This window comes from Castor canadensis, chromosome 14 (genome assembly GCF_047511655.1).
Source record: "Castor canadensis chromosome 14, mCasCan1.hap1v2, whole genome shotgun sequence".
In the NCBI taxonomy this organism is placed as follows: domain Eukaryota; kingdom Metazoa; phylum Chordata; class Mammalia; order Rodentia; family Castoridae; genus Castor; species Castor canadensis.
This window is the reverse complement of record NC_133399.1, coordinates 19,853,109-19,873,940: the sequence shown is the minus strand read 5'-3', so window position 1 is coordinate 19,873,940 and position 20,832 is coordinate 19,853,109. Positions and strand designations below refer to the sequence as shown.

Genomic DNA, 20,832 nt, shown 5'->3' with positions numbered 1-20,832 from the left:
CAGGGCAAAGAAGAACAAATGCAAAACTTCACAAGCAATGAGTCAGCGACAAAATGCAGTGATATACTTGGAAGTCCCAGGTGTGTACCAATCTTTCCAAGCCATTTCGTACGTCCTCATCCTCCTAGGCTCTGGGATGCCAGTTACAAAGAGCATTTCAGGCTTCTTTGGTGAGTGAAGTTCTGGTCACTCACATGGGACGATGTGCGAGTCACAGTAGGAGAGAGACTAAATTACATAAAATTGCTCTCAGTATCAAAATGTGATCCAGAAAATGTCCAGATCAGTAGGCATTTCCTGTATTAATCAGAGAGTCCTACTTACACCAGACTGTGATTTGCCAATTCTCAAGCTCTTCTCACTGGATAGTGGTCCAGAACCCACCCCTTGAGATCTGAGTAACAGAAGTAATCCCATACTAGGGAGAGTGCATAAACCAAATAATTGAATCCGGGAACAGCCATCTGCAGGTCAGGCCTCCTCCCTGGTGCCTACCTACTCCAGAGTGGTGATGCATTGCCATGAAGCAGAATCTGCTTTTCAGAATGGACCTTTCTTCAACAGGGAAATAGAGCCTGCAATATGGTGAGAGAATTTCACGCTCATTTGCCCATGGGAACACCCTGTGATCTCAGAAAAGTTGTGGTTCTAGGCCAGGCCAGGAAAATGGAAAAAATTTGCATGAAGGTAATATCATATCCACTCTTACACACAAGGAACAAATGACAACAAATATGAAGAAAAAGGGAAATGTGGACCTTCAGTTAAAAAAGCATTGTAGGCATTCCTCAGACTACTTTTCCTAAAAAGAATGGACTCCAAACTCAGTCCATGAATCAACTAAAAGTAGGAAAAAATATGGCACCTACCATTTTGAATCAGTCTGTCCTCTGAACCATCTCAGCAGTCACCTTGCAGCCCCCTTGGAATCTAGGATCGAGAAGACAGGTATTTTCTTCATGACCTGAATCCAAATCAATCCCCAACAGCAGACCCTCCTTTGGATGGACCATCCTCTGGATAACAATTCCAGAACCACACCCATAACAACAGCTGAGTTGTAACAACTACACCACCCCTGTGACTGGAACTATTTAAGTGCATATCTTTGCTCCCTGCCACCTGGCCTTTGCCTATTTAAAACTATATCTCATGTCTGTACCGTGGAGATGGTGAACATGAGCTGAGTACTTAACTCTGCCTCATCCCACACCATATCCTAGTTGTGAAATAATACTACTTTCCCTGCCTTCACCATGCTTCTTTATTTGACATTGAAGGGTAACTAGCTGGATGTACAATGTGCAATCAGAGGAGCTTGTGCCCTTGGTCCAAAATTCTGTTTGCAGAAAGAGAAATTGACTGTTGAAAAGTCTCTGGTTGTGGATTCATTTCACAAAGCCTTTTGTTGGAAGTGTTTAAAGTAGAACAAAGGATATTGGCAAACATGTAGATGAAACAAAAAAGTAGAAATATTACATACAAAGAAGATAATATCAGTGCAGACTTAAAAATCCTCAAAGGATTACACAGAGAGCATGAAGATGGATATACAAGTTCAATGAAACCATCATTATAGGTGCTAAATCATGGACTAGAGGAAGAAGAGTAGAGTCAGCATGAAAATGATTGAAATTATGCAGCCACTAGAAGAGAAAGAGAACACTTTTAAATTCACAGAATGTATCACAGGTATCTGAATTTTGTAATGGTTGAAACATCTCTAGAGAGAAAGAAAAACATATAAGCTAAGAACTTAGATCACATAAACAAAGAGTAAGGAAATTAAAAATGAACAAAAATTGTTTACTTTCTTCCTCACTATGGGTACTCAAAGACAACCTTTGCGAAAAGTCATTCAAAGTGAATTATGGACTAGTTAATCATCCCTTATAATATGAACAATCAGTAAGAAAATTATTTATGAGTTGCAGAATAATACTGGGGAATATACCAATATATGCCCTGTCCATGAAACACTATACCTTTACTTGAAAAGGATTTAACTAACTTAGAAAAGGATTTTTTATATGTTTGGGAAATTACTACCAATACATTTTAAAAGTACTTAGTATTATAAAGGGGGATAGAAATGTGATTATATAATTAATAAATTACTGCACCTGTGAGACTGGCCCAAGTGGCGTAGTGCTTGCCTTAGCAATCACAAGACCCTGAGTAAGAAAGAAGTAAATAAATAGGTAAATAAAGAACTTCAGCAAGATTGTACTACACCAATTATATGCAAAGCACATCATTTTGTTAAATTTATAATAACCACCTGAACTTCACACACTAGGAGAATACCATTTACACAGAACAAAGGAACGGTAAAAGAAAAATGACATGCAGAGAGGTAGGGTGTGATGGGGGTGATAGTAACATGAAGGAACAAGTACAAAAAATTGCTCAAAACCAAAGGTTATGAATATAGTACAAAAAACAGCATACAAAAATGTTTAATGATAAATGGACAAGTGGAATAAATTAGAACATCCACATATTTTCAAATCACAGAATAAGCAAACAGCCATAAAAGGTTAGTTAAAATCATACATTACCAAAACTTCAAGTAAATTTAATATATCCATGCTCTATAGAGCACCAATGCCACAACTCCCACCCTAAAACAATATTCTACTAACAGTGTAGAACACTAAGACAATGTTATATAATTAAAATGAGCAAAATCTTTTGGGTCAACCTCACCACAAGGGATATGGTTTATTGGCTTGAGTCTTTGTGAAAGATCTATTACTCCAGAATGTGTTGTTATGCAATCACTGTGAGGTGAGGGAAATACTCAGAGTCATCTAACATCCTGTGACCTCATTGATCTATCTTAATCTTTGTCAATGTACACTGACTTCTACTAAATGCAATGTTTATTTTCAGAAACCTCATCTCTTCCAACATTTTAATTTTGCTGAGATTTTCTTTACCATCATTTCTCATAAAAAATATGTGGTGTTATCAACACCAACCAACTTTCAAATACAAACTAATTTTCCCTCAGTTCAAATCTGACACCCTCCAGATTTAGCAGAGTCCCTCCAACTTCTGGGCAGTGTAAAAGAGACAAGAAGCCATAGCACTTCTTTGCTATGTGTGTTCAAGACAGTCACCTTTCTAAAGTTATAAAATGTACCACCCTGAGACCCATCATTAGAATAAATGTAAACATTGCCTCGTTGGGGCTTAGGAAAACAACCAAATACACTCCGATTGCCTCAGAAATTTCAAGGATTTCATAATCACTGCACTAGAAACTGACACAAGGACCCAGTCTTTTAATTTATACTACACACCCACATCACCTTCCAAATACACCAACTTTTGCCACATCAAGAAAAATATAACGGTGTCTTTCTCTAAGCCTGAGACTCCAAGACTTGTTTTCATTTGCACAAATTATACTCTGTCTAACCAACTACTTCAGCACAAAGTGAAAGTAGAGCAATGATATATTCTTAATGTTGCAACCCTCATAAACAGCTGCAATTAAACCACACTTCCACTCATTTTCACACTAGCAAAGGAGCACAGAAGCAACATTCTTCCCTTTTCCCCATTTGTAAACTCAGATACTTCTCCATACACTGTCCAAATGTCCTTTTTTTGCATCATCACAAATATCTTCAAAATGACTTGTTAATAGTAGGTGATTTGACAAATCTCAGCCTGAGTCACCAAAACAATCACACTTTATAGTCACCAGAAAATCAGGAAGAACTCAGGTCCCTGTGGTAGCAAAAATTTCTTGAGACTCTATCTCGAAAAAACCCATCACCTAAAAGGGCTATTGGGGTTACTCAAGAGGTAAGAGCACATGCCTAGCAATCATGAGGACCTGAGTTCAAATCCCAGTGCACTCAAAAAAACCAAAAAAGTCAATGGAGATCATAGCACTGGTAGCTCCTTCCTATAAACCTAGGTACTGGGGAGACTGACATCAGAATTATAGTCAAAATCAACATGAATGAATGGAGAACTCATAGCAAAAAATTGTGCTATCAGAATTTCCTCTCACGTAAAGTTACATAAACTGTCTTAGGAGCCAAATGTGTTTTTCCCCATAGGTGGAGTGCAACTGATGACCATGAACTGGAGAACGAAAAAAAGAAAATAATTCAGTATGATGTCAGATATTTCAGAAGAAACTGTTGTTAAGACATCTGTTTTGCCCATAAGAGAAATGGTATTTCTGATATTTTCAACCCATGATTGTTTATTGGCAGCAATGGGACTTAAACTTAGGGTCTTCACTATGTTAGGTAGGTGCGCCCCAGTGAACCGCTGCACAAATACCTTTTGTGCTGGTTACTTAGTAGACACAGTCTCAGTTCATAACTCAGCCAACCTGGCCGCCGTCCTTCCATTGGTAATTCTAACACAGCTAGGATGAGAAGCATGTGTCACTGCATGCACCCTTTGGTGTAACTGGATATTGAGAACCATCTTGCCCAGGTTGTCCTTGCACCACATTACTCCTGATCTTGACATATAGCAAGGAGTACAGACTCAAACAAATGAACCCAGTCCAAACCATGGCTTTAAGTAAGAGGAAGCATATGATTGATGAAGTGTCCTTCATCAGAGGAAGAAGAATTTTTATAAGCTGAGTTACATAAATTTTATGAAGAAGTTGAAATCAAGAAAGAGCAACTCAACAATATAAATCAATGGAGAGAAAGACACCCAGATCAGATCAAAAAATTGTACTTTAATTGCGCTTATGACCCAGGACACCACCAACAACCCACAGAGCAGGCTGTTCATGATGACCATGAAATATAGGGAGTGACAGAGGTGGTCACATATCTATTGTAGGCCAACACAGCCAGGAGGAAGTTGTCCAACATTGCAAATAATCCAAAAAATAAATTTGGGTGATGCAAACTGCATAGGTGATAGGTTGATGTGTGTCTGGATGTTCACCAGCATCTTTGGGATGGAGGTAGAATTGAATCTGATGTCCAAAAAGGACAGTTTGGGCATGTGCAGGTGGGAGTCTGAGATCATGGCCTGGATGATGTGCAGGTTCCCAAGCACAGCAATCAGGGACATGGACAGGAACAACAATCTGTATATGAGAGTCTGAAGATCTTTTTGTTCTGAAAACCTCAGACGAAGAAATTCTGAAATTATTGTACAGTTTTTTGGTTCCTGGTGATGTGTATGACCATCAGAAAAGAGAAAATGTTTATGACAGAATTTTATATATCTGGACTCTTTTATTATATCCATCAGGACACTTCTGATTAGTACTTCCTTTATCTGTCAAAGTTTTCTTGACTATATTTTATAATCCACACTTTGGATAAAGAAATCTATTTTGAACTTGAAAAATGCAATTTCAGGTACTTCCTTGTTCTCAGCAGTGTGTAATCAATGAGCTGAAAATAAAAGCTCTTACAGATTTTGCATGGATAAAGAATACAGATAGGAAGAGCTACTTGGAGATGACCAGTGACCAAACAAAAAAGGTGCCCAACATGAAACTGCTGAGGATAGCTGCTAGGATCCAGCAAGCAGAAATGGAGCCACACATGTCATAGGCTGTTGACCAAAGACCCTCTCTAGAGCCTGCTGTGAACTTCTCTGGAATCCTCTCAACATTGCTGTGAGTTCACATGACTGTCCTTGAACCAGGCTTGACTCCATGGATCCTGCATGCTCCCTGGTGTTGGCTGCAAAAGTCAGTGAAGAAGAGGCACCCACCACATAAGATCTACTGGCACCCAATGGTAGTCCACAGAGGTCCCATGGAAGAAGGCAAAATGAGACCTGGGAGGGCTAGTTTAGAGTAAAAGCATGGAAAAAGGACCCCTAAGCAAATGGACTAAAAGAAATATGCAGGAGAAACTATACTTACATCTGACAAAGTAGACTTCAGACTAAAATCAGTCAGAAGAAAGAAAGAAGTTCACCTCATGTTAATATAAAATAAAATTAAAAATAAAATAAAAATTCTTAGCACATATGTGCTAAACACTGGGGCACTCAACTACATTAAGTAAATTTTTATGGACTTAAAACCTTAGAGAGAAGAAATGACCCAAATAGTACACACACGTGAATAAATAAATAATAAAAAAAAATTTTTTAAACCTTAAATAGACCAAAGTAGGGGAAGAGAGAAAGACTTCAATAATCCATTGTCACCAATAGATAGGTCATCCAGGAAAAAGATCAAGAAACTTCAGAACTTACAGACCAAATGACAAAAGACATCTACAGTGTTTCATGTAACCCCCAAGCAAGACACATTTTCCACAAGCCCATGGAAGTTTCCCCAAAACAGATCATATTTTAGGGCACAAAGCAAGCATTTATAAACTTAAGAAAATTGAAATAAAACCCTATATAATATCAGATTACAAAAGAATAAAAGTAGATCTCAAAAACAAAGGAAACAACAGAGAATATTAAACCACAGGTAAACAGAAAATGGGGAAAATTGCATGATCATCCCAATAGATTCGGAAAAGGACTTTGAGAAAATTCGGCACCCATTGATCACAGAGCTCTAAACAGACTTGATTTAGAAGGAATGTTCCTCATCATATTAAAGGCTATATATGACAAACCTATAGCCAACATCATACTAGATGGAGAACAACTGAAACCATTCCACTTTCCTTGATCTTATTCAATATGATTTTGGCATTCCTAGATGGAGCATTAACACAAAAATAAGACATAAAAGTGACAGAAATGTGGAAAGAAGCAGTCCAGATCTCCTTATTTGCAGATGATATGATGGTATACTTAAAAGACCCTAGAAACTCTACCAAGAAATTCTTAGACATTATAATCTCTTTTGGCAAGGTAGCAGGATACAAAATTCATATACAGAAATCAGTAGCCTTTCTGTAACAAAACAATGAATAGACTGAGATGGAAATCAGGGAAACACCTCCATTTACAAAAGCTTCAGTAAAATAAAATACCTAGGGATAGACTTAATGAAGGAAACTGAAGACCTTTTCAATGAAAACTAAAATTCCTGAAGAGAGGAATCAAATAATACATCTGAAGTTGAAAATAACAACCATGCCCATGGACTGGTTTTATCAATATTATGAAAATGACTATACTATCAAAATCTATAGTGTTCTATTCTATCCCTATCAAAATTCCAATGAGATTCATTGCAATGATAGAAAATTCAATCATAAAATCCATAAAAACACAAGACCTCAATTGACCAAAGCCATTCTGAACAAAAAGTCCAATTTTGGAGGCATACCAATACTTGGCTCCAAAGTATACTACAGAGTTATAAAAATAAAAGCACCATGATATTGGCAGGAAAAGAGACAGGAGTAGAATAGAAGATCCAGACAATGGAACAGAAGAACCAGGCACAAATCCATGTACCTATAGTCAACTGATTTTTTAGTTCAAAGCACATGATGAAGAATATAGAATCCCCCTGACAAATGTGGCTGGGAAAACTGGATATATACATATAGCAGACTGAACTGGGATCCCTGTCTCTCACTCTGCACAAATATCAACTCAAAATGGATCAATACAAGTCCTGAAACTTTGAAACAGCCATAGAAGTAGTAGCAAATACACTGGAATATAGGCATGTGCAACAACTTCCTAAATAAAACTACAATCGCTAAGCAACTTAAAGAAATAATGCAGAAACGGGACTGGATCAAATGAGAAAGCTTCTGCACAACAAAAGAAAATGTCACTGGACTCAAGAGTCTGCTCACAGAATGGAAAAAAAACTTTGTGAGCCACTCATCAAATAAGGAAGTAATATCCAAAATCTACAGGATACTCAAAATAACACAACAATCAAAGAAGCAGCATTCCAATGAAGAAATGGTCACAAGAATTGAATGGGAATTTTCAAAGAAAGAGGTACAAATGACCACAAAAATTAGGAAGAAGGGCTCTACTTCCCCAGTGATTAAAGGAATTGAACTCAAAATTGCACTAAGGTTTCATCTCAGCCCAGATGGAGTGGTCATCATCATGAACAAAAACAGCAGCAAATACTGGTGAGGATGCAGGGAAACAAGAACTCATACACTGTTTGTGGGAATGGAAATTAATAAAACCATTTTAATACATGCAATGGAGTTTTATTCTGAATTGTCACAATGAATTTCTCCTTTATAATGACTATAAGATAATTTAAAAATATATCAATAGATATGGTTATTTTCCCCCTTCCCCCGCTCAGTTCCAGGCAGGTCCTGTTCTGCCTTTATCACTAATTTTGTTGAAGAAATTACATAAGCATAATAAGGAAGACAAAACATTTTTGTTAGTTGACCTAGGGATAGCTATACAGAGAGCAGGGGAATCAAAGTGATTACAACACTATACACCACTCAATAATAACACTAAGTACTAATGGCCTCAATGTCAAAAGATATAGAATAGCAAATCAGAAAAAAAAAGACCCAACCATATGCTGCTTACAAAAGATTCATCTCACAGAGAATAAGCACTGGTTTAGAGTAAAATGTGCTATCAGTCACAAAATTCAACATGCAGATGCACAAAGGTTCTTGGTTCACCATATTACATGAGGGGACTACCAAAGAATGCAAATAAGCTATTGGACCAGTAAACAATGGAGATCTTTCTACTTGGGTTTCTGCTACCCAGGATATTGGCACCCAAACCTACACGGCCATCATTCTTGCAGCTTCCCTAACAAAAGGGAGCCCTACTCTTTCGCACACTACATGCTTTGGATGTGGACAAGAAGGCCATTGGAAAAAGGACTGCCCAAGGACAAAAGTTACCAGGGCCCGAAGCATATCCCACCTGGAGGAAAACATTCTAAAATGTGCCCACGATGCAATAAAGGCTTTCATTGGACTAAAGACTGTAAATCTAAATATCATGCTGATGGGAGACCGTTAAACGGAACAAGGGGCAACCTTCAGCCCCACCCCAAGAAAGAACAATTTCCTGTGTCCAGTGGGAAAACTCCTGGAGTTCAGGATTTAATTTCCTGGTCTTAGAAGCATTAACAATTTCTCCGGGTAATGCACCAGTCCCAGTAACATGTCATTTCTATAACTCTGAAAGAGAATTAATAGGAATAATCATGGGGAATGAAAGGTATCTTCTTCAAGGACTAACTGTGCATTCTTATTGTACTATGCTGCAATCCAAGTCTCCAACATTAGTCTAAGTTTCTAGCTCTAGGCAATGGTTAGGATAAGAGAAAGATGCCAAGATTGCAATATTTTTGCCATTACCATCTGAAACCTCTCCTGAAATATATTGGACTCAACCCATTTTAGGTCAAAGGCCCTTAGCTACTATCTATATTAAGGGAATAGCTTTTTGAGGTCTTATAGACACAGGAGGAGATCAGAATGTTATCCCTCAATCATTACGGCCTAAGCATTGGGGAAAGAAAAAGAGGAATCACAGTACAAGGAGTAGGAGAACCTCAATTAGCCAAAATTAGTGCAGAGATACTCCAATGGGAGAATAAAGAAGACAATTCAGGGACTTTCAACCTTTCATAATTACAGGACTACAATTGTGCTTATGGGGGAGAGACATAATGGAACAACTGGATATGCAGGTTTCTCAACATACTCCGTTGAAGAAACTCTATTTTCTTCAACATATTTTCTGGCTCCTTCGTCAAAATCAGATGGTTGTATCTGTGTGGGCTTTTTTCTGATTTGTCCATTCTATCCCATTCATCATTTTATCTCTTCTTGTGCCAGCACCATAGTGTTTTTGTTACTACAGCTTTGTTTTCTAACTTGATGTGAGGTGCTGTGATATCTGAAGCATTGCTCTTTTGGCTGAGGTTTACATTTGGTTACTTGGGGTATGATTCCATGTAAGTTGTAGGGTTGATTTTCTTGTTTCTGTGAAGAATGACATTGGGATTTTGATGGTCATTACATTGAATATGTAGATTACTTTTATTTATATTGCCATTCTCACCATATAAATTCTGCTGACCCATGAACATGGGATGTCTTTTCATGTCCTTTTGTTTTCAATTTATTTCTTCAATGTTTTCCAGTATTCATTGTAGAGGTCTCTTATCCCCTTTGTTAGGTTTATTCCCACATGCTTAATAGGTAACTGGGAATGTGATGGTCTTCCTGATTTCTTTCTCAGCTCAGCCTCTTCATTACTGGCATATAAAAACAGGTCCTGATTTTTACATTGATTTTGTGCCTTGTTACTTTACTGAAAATGCTTATTAGATCTAAGAGTTTTCTGATGAGGTATCTATGGACTATAAAGTATAGGATCTTATAAACAGGGATAATTTGAGCTCTTCCTGTTAAGTCTGTATTCCTTTTATTTCTTTCTATTCCTTTCTTTTTTGCCTAAGTTTTCTAGCAGTTCATTGAATAAAGAGTGGATACATTTGACTCATTCCTGAATTTAAAGGGAATGGTTTGTTTTTGTCAATTTTGGGTGATGTTGGATCTAAGCTTATTATATGTATTCTTAACTATATATTCTTTTTTATTCATTCATTCATTTATTCATATGTGCATAAAATGGGTCATTTCTCCATTCTACCCTCAGCTCTTCCCTCTCCCCCTCACTTCCAGGCAGAATCTTTTCTGCCCTTATCTCTAATTTTGTGGAAGAGACTATAAACAATAAGACAAAGCATTTTTGCTACTTAAGGATAGTTATACAGAGATTCCCTAGCATTGCTTCCATGTACAAATGTGTTACATTCTAAGTTGATTCATCTCTAACTATCCTTTTTTCTAGTTCCTGATTGACTTCTATTGCTTTAAAATTTCTGTATTAGTTCCTTTGCAGTGAGGACATCAAACACTATCATATTTTGGGTTTCTTACCTATCCCCATACCACCCTTGTGTGCTTTCACCTTATTATGTGACCCAAGTCCAACCACATTGCTGTGGTTTTTTATCATAGAGGGATGGTTGATTCTCTCAATGGATGTGATGTTTCATATCTATTGTTTACATAGGTTGAACCATCCTTACATTCCTGGAATGAACCAACTTCATCATAGTTTAGGACAATTGTAATGTATTCTTGAATTTGGTTTGCAAATATTTTATTGATAATTTTCACATCTATGTTAATCTTGGTAATTGTTCTAATATTGACTTTGTCTGACCAGTTTCATAGTATTTCCCAGTTTCAAAATTGTGTAATAATTTAAGTGGCATTGGTACTAGCGATTTTTTCCTTTTAACTTGATTTATTTTATTAGTATATGAGTTGTACAGTGCCTTTGTGTGCTATTTCCACAGTCATACAATGTATCAGTTTTGTTAATTCGCTCCATTTTTGTCACTATTTCCCATCCCTCCTCTTTGACTTCAACAGCTTTAAATGTTCCATATTCATAAATGTATTGAAAATACACATACCATTTTCACTCACTTTTATCTTTTTCATTTACTGTTCTCCTCCCAGTTGTACCTTCCCCTTAACATGAGCTGTTTTAGATTATTGTTCTTCAACATTTAAGTGTGTGTTCATTTTACAGTGGATTTTTCCTGGGTATTTTACTTGAAAATATATTGTGCTTTAATCAGTTTAACCCCACTTTTACTTTTCCCTTCTATTTTCCCAAATACTCTAGAGTCCAACAATTTTAAATGAGTTTCATATGTCTTATTACTATAGAGTTGTAATGCATTTCAGCATTATCCACTCTCTTCTTCATTCACTTCTCCTTTTCTTCCTCCCTTAGACTCCTCTCCTCTAATATTTATGATCTATATTCCACATATGAATGTAACCATGCAACATTTGTCTTTCTGGATCTGGCTAACTTCACTTAACATGATATTTCTCAGTTCCATCATTTACCTGCATAAGAAAAAAATGCATTCTGTTTTACAAATGGGTAAAATTCAATTATATATCATCTATCTATCATATTTTCTCAACTCATTAATCAGTTCTAGGGCATCTAGGCTGTTTCCACTGCTTGCCTATTGTGAATAATGCTGAAATAAATATGGGCATTGTAGTGCTTTTATAGAATCTTGACTTACATCCTTTTAGATATATACCTACGAGTGGTATTACTGGATCATATGTTAGTTCATTGTTTATTTTTTGAGGAGACTTCATATCATTTTCCATAGTGCTTGTACTAGTTTACATCCCCAGCAGCAGTGTTACGAGCATTCCATTTTCACTGCACACCCACCAACATTTGTTGTGTGTCTTTGAAGGTAGACTCTCATACAGGAGTGTGGTGGTATCTTAATGTGGTTTTGATTTGCATTTCCATGATGACCATGGACATTGAGGATTTCTTCATGATTTTCTGTTCTTTGGACTTCCTCATTTGAACATTTCCATTCAGTTTATTTGTGCATTTTTTCATTGGATTGCTGATACTTTGTGAGTAGATTTTTGAGCTTCCTTTAAATTCTTTGATCATGATGATTGAAATGATCTGTGACCTGGATGATATCTACTGATTATATTGGTGTTGTACATCCACTGCCACATTAATGGATATGATCTCTTTTAGAAAAATGAATGTTTAATTTAGAGCAAAAGAGGGAGCCACAGTTCCATGGGAAGTTTTCCTGTGGAACCAAAAAGATGATTCAATAATACAGTAAAAAAACAGGTGAACAAATCACCCATGAGTATAACCTCTTACACTAAAACACAACCTTACATTCCAAAATGCATATATTTAAAGTATGCAAAATGAATATCTCCCAAAGTTATTAAACATTTAATGTAGGCATACATCTCATCCTATTTAAGGTCCACATTCTAAGATCAAATGAATCTATCTCTCATTTAAAAACATCCTTACACTTAGACTTCACTTGCAGTTACCTATTTGATAATCAGATTTTACATTGGACTGTGGACACCCAGCTGAATAAGAAAATATAATCCTTGTGGTAAGAGGAAAAGCCAATGATCAATTATGCACACTACTGTCTGTTAAAACCTACATAATGAAGAGGAGCAGTTGAAATACTGATGCTTGCAGGAATGATGGACTCACTATGCCAAGTTGTGCTGTCAGAATCTTGTCTAGCTAAAAATTACATAAAGAGTCTTAGCACCCAAGTTTGTTTTTTTTCCTTAGGAGGAGTGTGACATGTGACTATGACCTTCTGTATCAATAAAGAAACCTAACTCAGTGTGATATAAGGCAACTGGGAAGAAACACTTATGATGTACACTTTGCACATTGGCAATTTCTGATATTCCAACCTGTGACTGATTATTGGCAGCACTGGAGGGCTGAACTTATGGTCTCACACTTACTATGTAGGTTTTCTACCAACTCAGACACTCCAAAGGCCCATTTTGCATTGTTTACTTATGAAATATGATTCAACTGGAGCCTAAAGTGGCCTGTAGCACCATAATCCTTTTTGTGTAACATAGTTATGATGACTAGTGTATTCCATTCCATCCAACCATTGTTTGTGATGGGGACTTAAGAATGTTTTCCCTGGACTGGTCTTGAACCACAATACTGATATTCACCTCAGATATAAATAGAATTATATGCATAAGTCCACTTATTTATTTTTAAGAGAACTTTGAGAAAGTAACAACTGACATTTACTTTGATATGAGGAAACAGAATTCTTACAAACTGCTAATTAAATAAAAGGAACATAAGATCAAAATATAGTAATTTCGTGTTCTGAGGGTTCCAGTCTTGTGCTCAACAGAGCATTTTTTAGCCCATACTAATGACAACTTTTACATCCTCTATTTCAAAGAGTGTTTTCAAAGATCTCTTGATATCTTTTTTTCTCAGGCTGCTATGAAAAGCAGTATGGAGATTCACCAAAAAATGAAAAACAGACCTACTTTACAATCTAGCAGTATTACTCAAGGGCAGAAACCTAAAGCAATGTAAGTCAGGGTATGACTTGCACGCCCACGTTTATTGCAGCACTATTCACAATAGCAAAGTTTTGGAAGCAACCCAAATATCGATGACTGATGAATGCATTAAGAAAATGTGGTATATATATATATACCTAATGGAGTATTATTCAAGCATAAAGGAAAATGAAATTATGTTGTTGGCAGGTAATTGGGGAAATTCATGGTAAGTGAAGTAATCCAGGCTCAGAAGGAAAAAAGTAACATGTTTTATCTCATTTGTGGAAACGAGACCTAAAAGGTACATGACCACATAAATACTCATATGATCTTAGATACCCATTCATATACATAGATATATAGATACAGAAAGCTAGGTAGATACATAGATTGATAGAGAACATTATTATGTTTGTCCATCTGCCCTTATAATAAATATGAAAACTAGTGCAAATATGGTAGATGTTACAAATTCAAGAAAAAAAATGCATTCATTCACCTCACAACTCACCTCACCGAAAACTCAATTTCTTCCTGACTAGTTGAAACATGGTTGGGTAAATTTTATTTTTTAAAGAAAAATATTTAATTGTTGCATAATAAGAGCAAGCCAATGATCTAAAAGGAGATTCATTTTAACAGAGAAAACTAAACAAGAGTTTCATGACAGTACAATATTTGATAATGAACCTCTTTCTTAACATGTAATGAATAAATCAACAAATCTTAGTTAACTTTGACCATGACAAATAAAATTCCCATTTTACAAGTGTTTCATAGCATTTTATAGTTTATGTATGTCTTTATAGTAGAAGTGGTTAGTGGCAAAAATGAACACATTCATTAACAGACCCAAGTATATGTAGTCTCTCTGGGTCAAATAAGAGTAAAACCCAAAAGCACATACCCTTAAAACCATGATGAGCAACTAGCGGTCCAATAGTAGATATTCCTTGGGAAATTCTAGGACAACTGGATAAATTTATAGATCCATTTACCACCCAAAACTAAACTAAGAATATATTAGCCACTTAAAATCTATTACAAGTAATGAATTGAAGCACCACTATTCTCCCAACAAAGAATACCCCAGAACCTGATTAAATTGTAACCGAATTCTAACAGAACTTTAAGATCTAATACCAGTCCTCCTTAAACTTTTTCAGGAAGTAGAAATGGAAGGCAGAGTACAAAACTCATTCTATGAAGCCAGTACTACACTTACTTCAAATCACAATGATGCAAACACAACAAAAAAAGGAAAAACGAAGACAATTATCTTTAATGATTATTGATGAAAAAATTCTCTACAAAATCTGGGTAAATAAATTCAACAAAACATCAAAAAGTTCACACAATATGACCACTCATTTTGCTCCAGGAATGCAAGGATAGTGCAAAATACACAAACCAATAAATGTACTATAGCATATAAACAAAAGTAAAGGTGAAAACCACATGATCATCTCAATAAATGCAGAAAATCCTCTGAAAAAAATTAGCATTGCTTCCTATTTTAAAAAAATTTTTTATTTGGATATACTCATTATACAAGGGGGTATTCATAGTAACAATTAGAATTACATTGCCCCATCATCTCAACCTATCAACCTCCTCCCCACCCCACTTAAAGCAATTGCAAGAGGTTTCTTAGTACTGTTAGATATGGTAATATAAAGTCCATCTTCTATATACTGTCACCTTAATCTCCTTCCTTCACATTTCCCCTTCCTCTAGTACCCCTCCACACCACTTTACCAAATTTACAGTCCTAGTTTCACAGTTAATACTGAAGTTTTTGTTCAATGTGTCCACCTGTGGAATAAAAGCACTGAAGGAACAAGGAAGGCAAGGAACATTCCTCAATGTAATAAAGGCGGTGTACAGCATACCTATAGCCAACATTACAGTAAAAGACCAACTGAAAGTATTTCCACTGACATATATCAAAGAGCTAATGAAACAAAAAGTTGGTTCTTTGAAAAGTTGAACAAGATTGGCAAACTTTTATCCAGAGTAACAAAACTGACGAACGTGAAGATACAAGATAATACAATCAGAGATGCAAATGGGCAAACAAACACCAATGAATCCAGAGAATCGTAACAGAATAATTTGAAAATTTATATTTGAGTAAACTGGAAAATCTAAATGAACTGGATAAATTCCTAGATGCATATAGCGAATCAAAATTGATCCAAAATACATTATCACCTAAGTAATAAGGGATCTCCCTACTCAGAAGGATCCAGAACCTAATAGATTCACGGCTGAATTTTACCAAATGTTTACAGAATAACTGACACCAATACTCATCAAACTTTTCCAGGAACTGTAAAGAGAAGGAACACTACAAAATTCATTCTATGGAGACAGTTTTACACTCATTCCAAAATAAAGACATAAACAGAAAAGTGAATTATAGACCAATGTCTTTAATGAATATAGATGCAAAGATTCTCAATGAAATACTGGCAAACAGAATTCAACAACATTACTAAACATCATACACGACAACAAAGTCAGTTTTATTCTACTGACACAAAGATGGCTCAACATATGTAAATTCATAAGTGTAACATACCATATAAACAGAAGCAAGGACAAGTGGAAGACAGAATCTCAGAGTCCAAAGATAAAAGGAAATTAAAGAAACATCAGAAGAAACCTTAGTCAAACAAACCAAAAGCTGTGAAAGAAATATGTAAGGAATCAGCAATGCCATCAAAAGGCCAAACATGAAAATCATGGGCATTGAATGTGGAGAAAAGCTGCAAGCTGAAGGGATAAGTGATACATTAATAAAATTTTTAAAAATTCCCAAATTTCAAGAAAACCTTGCCCATTCAGGTACAAGAAGCCTCCAGAACACCAAATAGACATGAACAAATTAGAACCTCCCCATGCAAATTGTTATTAAAATAAGCACAGAGTGCAGAGAAAGAATATCGAAGGCTGTAAGACAGAAAAACAAAGTATAAAGGTAAACCATCAAAATAACAGCAGATTTCTTAACAGAATCCTTAAAAGCAAGAAGGGCACGGAGTGAGGTCTTTCAGGAACTGAATGAAATACTTTCAGCACTAGAATACTCTACCCAGAAAACTATCATTCAAAATTTACAATCAATAAAAATCTTCCACAATAAACAGAAACAAAACCACAATATGACCACCAAGGCACCACTACAGGGAATTCTGCAAACAATAGAAGAAACCAAACAAAACCAAGATAGGACAGGAACTTTAAATCACAGGACATGGCAAGAAATGGGAGAGTAGCATGTATTCAATAAAAACAATTAAATGACAAGAAGCACCAAATCCCAATCAATGTTAACACTGAATGTCAATGGAATCAACTCCTCCTTCAAGTCACCATTTGGGTAACTGGATTAAGAAGATATATCTGACAATCTGTTGTTTATAAGAGACACATCTAATTGAAAGAAATAAACACTGTCTAATGCTGAAAGGCTGGAAGATTTATGAAACCCATGGTCCCCCAAGGTAGGCAAGAGTAGCAATATTTACATCAGGTAAAGTAGACTCCAAAATTATATTGGTCAAACAAGACAAAGAAAGACACTTCATAACAATAAAAGCAACAATAGATCAAAAGGATCTACAGGCCAATCTCCTTAATGGACATTGATGTATGTAAATGTCCTCAATAAAATAATGGGAAATCAAATATCATGAATTAGCAGAATAATCATTCATCATGATCAAGTTGGCTTCATCTCAGGGATGCAGAGGCAGGTTCAACATTTGCAAATCAAAAAATGTAATGTAGCACATAAACAGAAGCAAAGACAGAAACTCTTGATCACCTCAATAGATGCAGAAAAAGCCAATAAATTCAACACCACTTAATTATAAAAGGTCTAAGAAAACCAGGAATAGAATGAATGCACCTCAACATTATATATTCTATATATTACAAACCTACAGCCAATATCATACATAATGGGGAAAAATCTGAATCCATTTCCCATTAGTTCTGAACAAAGATGTCCACTCTTCCGACTCCTATACAACATAGTCCTGGAATTCCTAGCCAGAGCAAAAAGGCAAGAAGAAATAAATACAATACAAATAGGTAAAGAAATAGACAAAATATCCCTATTTGCAGATGACATGATACTATACCTCAAAGACTCAAAGAACTCCACCCAAAAATGCTGGACACCTTAAACAGCTTCAGCAATGTAGCAGGATACAAAATCACTTACAAAATTAGAAGGCTTTCTCTACACCAACTATGACAAAATTGAGAAAGAATATAGGTATACAATTCCATTTATATTATCATCCAAAAAGGTCAAATACTTAAGAATAAACTTACCACAGATTGTATATTACCTCTGCAAAGAGAACTGCAAACCACTGTAGAAAGATATCAAAGAAAACTACAGATGGTGGAAAGATCTCCAGGGCTCATGGATTGGCAGAATCAGCATTATAAAAATGATTATACTACCCAAAGCAATCTGCATGTTTAATGTAATTCCCATCAAAATCTTCATGACATTCACCAAAGATTTAACAATCTACCCTAAAGTTCTTTTGAAAACACAAAACACCACAAATAGCCAAGGCAATACAGAGGATTAAGAGCAATGCTGGAGGTATCACAAAACCTGATTTCAGACACTACTACAGAGCCATAGAAATAAAAACAGCCTGGTACCAGCACAAAACAGATCTGAAGACCAGTGGAACAGAATAGAGAACCCAGATATGAATCCACACAAATATGCCTGCTTTAATTTTGACAAAGACTCCAAAAACATTCAATGGAGAAAAACAGCCTCTAACAAATACTGCTGGGAAAAGTGGTTATCTACCTGCAGAAAACTGAAACTAGAGCCTTCTCTATCATGCTGTACTAGTATCAACTCAACGGGTATTAAGGACCTTAATACCATACCCAAAACCTTGAAGTTAGTACAAAAATAGAAGGGAATATTCTGGAAGGAATAGGTACAGGTATTGACTTATTCTCTAGAACTCAAGTGGACAAGTAACAAAGAGAATGGATGGACAAATGAATCTACATGAAATTAAAAAGCTTCTGCACAACAAAAGAAAGGGTTTCTAAATTGAAGAGACCACCTGCAGAGTGGGAGGAAATATTTGCTAGCTAAATATCAGACAAAGGACTGATCAGAATACAAAGGAAGCTCAAAAACTTAAACTCCAAAAATCAAGGAACCAATAAAGAATTGGCAAACTGAACTAAATAGAACTTTTTCCAAGGAAGAAGTCCAAATGGCCAAAAATATATGAAAAAATGTTCACCATCCTTGCCTATAAATGAAATGCAAATCAAAACCACACTAAGATTACACCTCACTCCCGTTAGAATAGCTATCATCAAAAACACCAGCAACAACAAATATTGCTGAGGATGAAGGAAAAAGGAAACCCTTATACACAGCTGGTGGGAAAGTAAGCTAGTACAACCACTATGCAAAACAATAGGGAGGCTTCTTAAAAAACTAAACATGTATCTGCCATATGATCCAGCAATACCACTCCAAAGGATATACTTAAAGGAATGTGACTGAGGTTATTACAAAAATACCTGCACACCCATGTTAACTGCACATCTATTCACAATAGCCAAGCTATGGTAACAGCCAAGGTGCCCCACTAGAGATGAATGGATTAAGACTATATGGTATTCATACATGATGGAATTTTATTCAGTCACAAGAATGAATATTTGTCATTCTCAAAGAAGTGGATGGAACTGGAGAACATCGTCTTGAATAAAGTTAGCAGGCTCAGAATGCCAAAAATCTCATGTTCTCCTTCATATGTGAATTAAGAGTCTGAAAACAAATGCAGTAATATTATTAGACACGGGTCACACACTAAGAGCAGTATGTGCATGGCAGGAACAGGGAAAGAGATGGCAACCTAAAGCTTGAATGTGGTTGATGTGATCACTGTAGAAGAGTGAACATAGAAATCTTAATCTGGCAGAGGCCACTATGGGAAGGGGACTAGGAAGTAGTGAAGAGGTCTGGTAAAGATGAACCAATGTGGGTTGCAATACACATGTGCATGGAAGCACCACTAGAAGTCTCTCTGTACAGTTATCTTTATGTCAAACTAGAAAAAAGCTACACCTTTATTACTGTTTTTTATATTTTCTCTTCTACAAAATCAGAGAATAAGGGCAGAACACGTTCAGCCTGGAAACGGGGGAGGGGGGATGGGGTAATTGGAGGGGAGAAGAGGTGACTAGCAACAGATACTTATTTGTTTATGTAACAGGCATTAAATCAGAGTGCATGTATTTATTTAATACATACATGTGATATACATGTATCACATGTATACATACAGAGTGCATGTATTTAATACATACATGTGATATACATGTATCACATGTATACATACATGTGATAATATTACATGAAAATTTAGTTGTGACAAATAGTAGATGTTGATTATCCATACTTCTTGACACTCAAATTGTTTCATTTTGGATTTTTTTATATTTTGATACATTTGAATAGGCATAATTTCTTGGGGGTAGGAACCTAAGTCTAAAAACTATATTCACTTTTGTTTCATATACAACATTTAACCATACCCTGAAGGTTGTTTTCCACCATATATTTAATGTGTCTGCACCCTAACTTGACTTGTCACATGAGGTCAAAAGTAGAAATTTCCATTTGTGGCATCAGTTTTGTCTTAAAGGCATCCAGATTTGGAGCATTTTGGATTTTGGATTTTTGTAGGTTTTTTGTTGGTGCTGTGGGTTGAGTTCAGGGCCTTGTGTTTGCTAAATGAGCAACTCTACCGCTTGAGTCATACTCCAAACCCTGGATTTTTGATTTTCAATTAGGGATACTTTATCTCCATTTCAAATATTGTTTGCCAGTACTAATGTTTGAACACAGGATGTTACACTTGCTAGGCAGGTACACTGCCACTTGACCCACTTCACCTGCCCTGTTTTTTGTGCGTGTTAG

General features: G+C 36.0%; 1 protein-coding gene across 15 annotated transcripts in view; it reads right to left on the bottom strand.

Moving 5' to 3' along the window:
* The window catches only part of LOC109680403 (uncharacterized), a 451,924-nt gene that overhangs the window by 9,737 nt on the left and 421,355 nt on the right, over nt 1–20,832 (bottom strand). For 4 of the 15 annotated variants that reach the window (XM_074053911.1, XM_074053912.1, XM_074053907.1 and 1 more), the window contains 2 exons: nt 2,124–2,174; nt 870–930 (listed from right to left, as the gene is read on the bottom strand). The exons of 6 other annotated variants lie outside the window; for them this stretch is intronic. In XM_074053911.1, the coding sequence (XP_073910012.1) occupies nt 870–872 (3 nt within the window). In that variant the 5' untranslated portion in view covers nt 873–930; nt 2,124–2,174. Of the gene's footprint in view, nt 1–869; nt 931–1,483; nt 2,103–2,123; nt 2,175–12,171; nt 12,560–20,832 lie in introns of those variants that run through there. 5 more of the 15 variants (XM_074053909.1, XM_074053914.1, XM_074053915.1 and 2 more) reach the window with 3 other exon arrangements.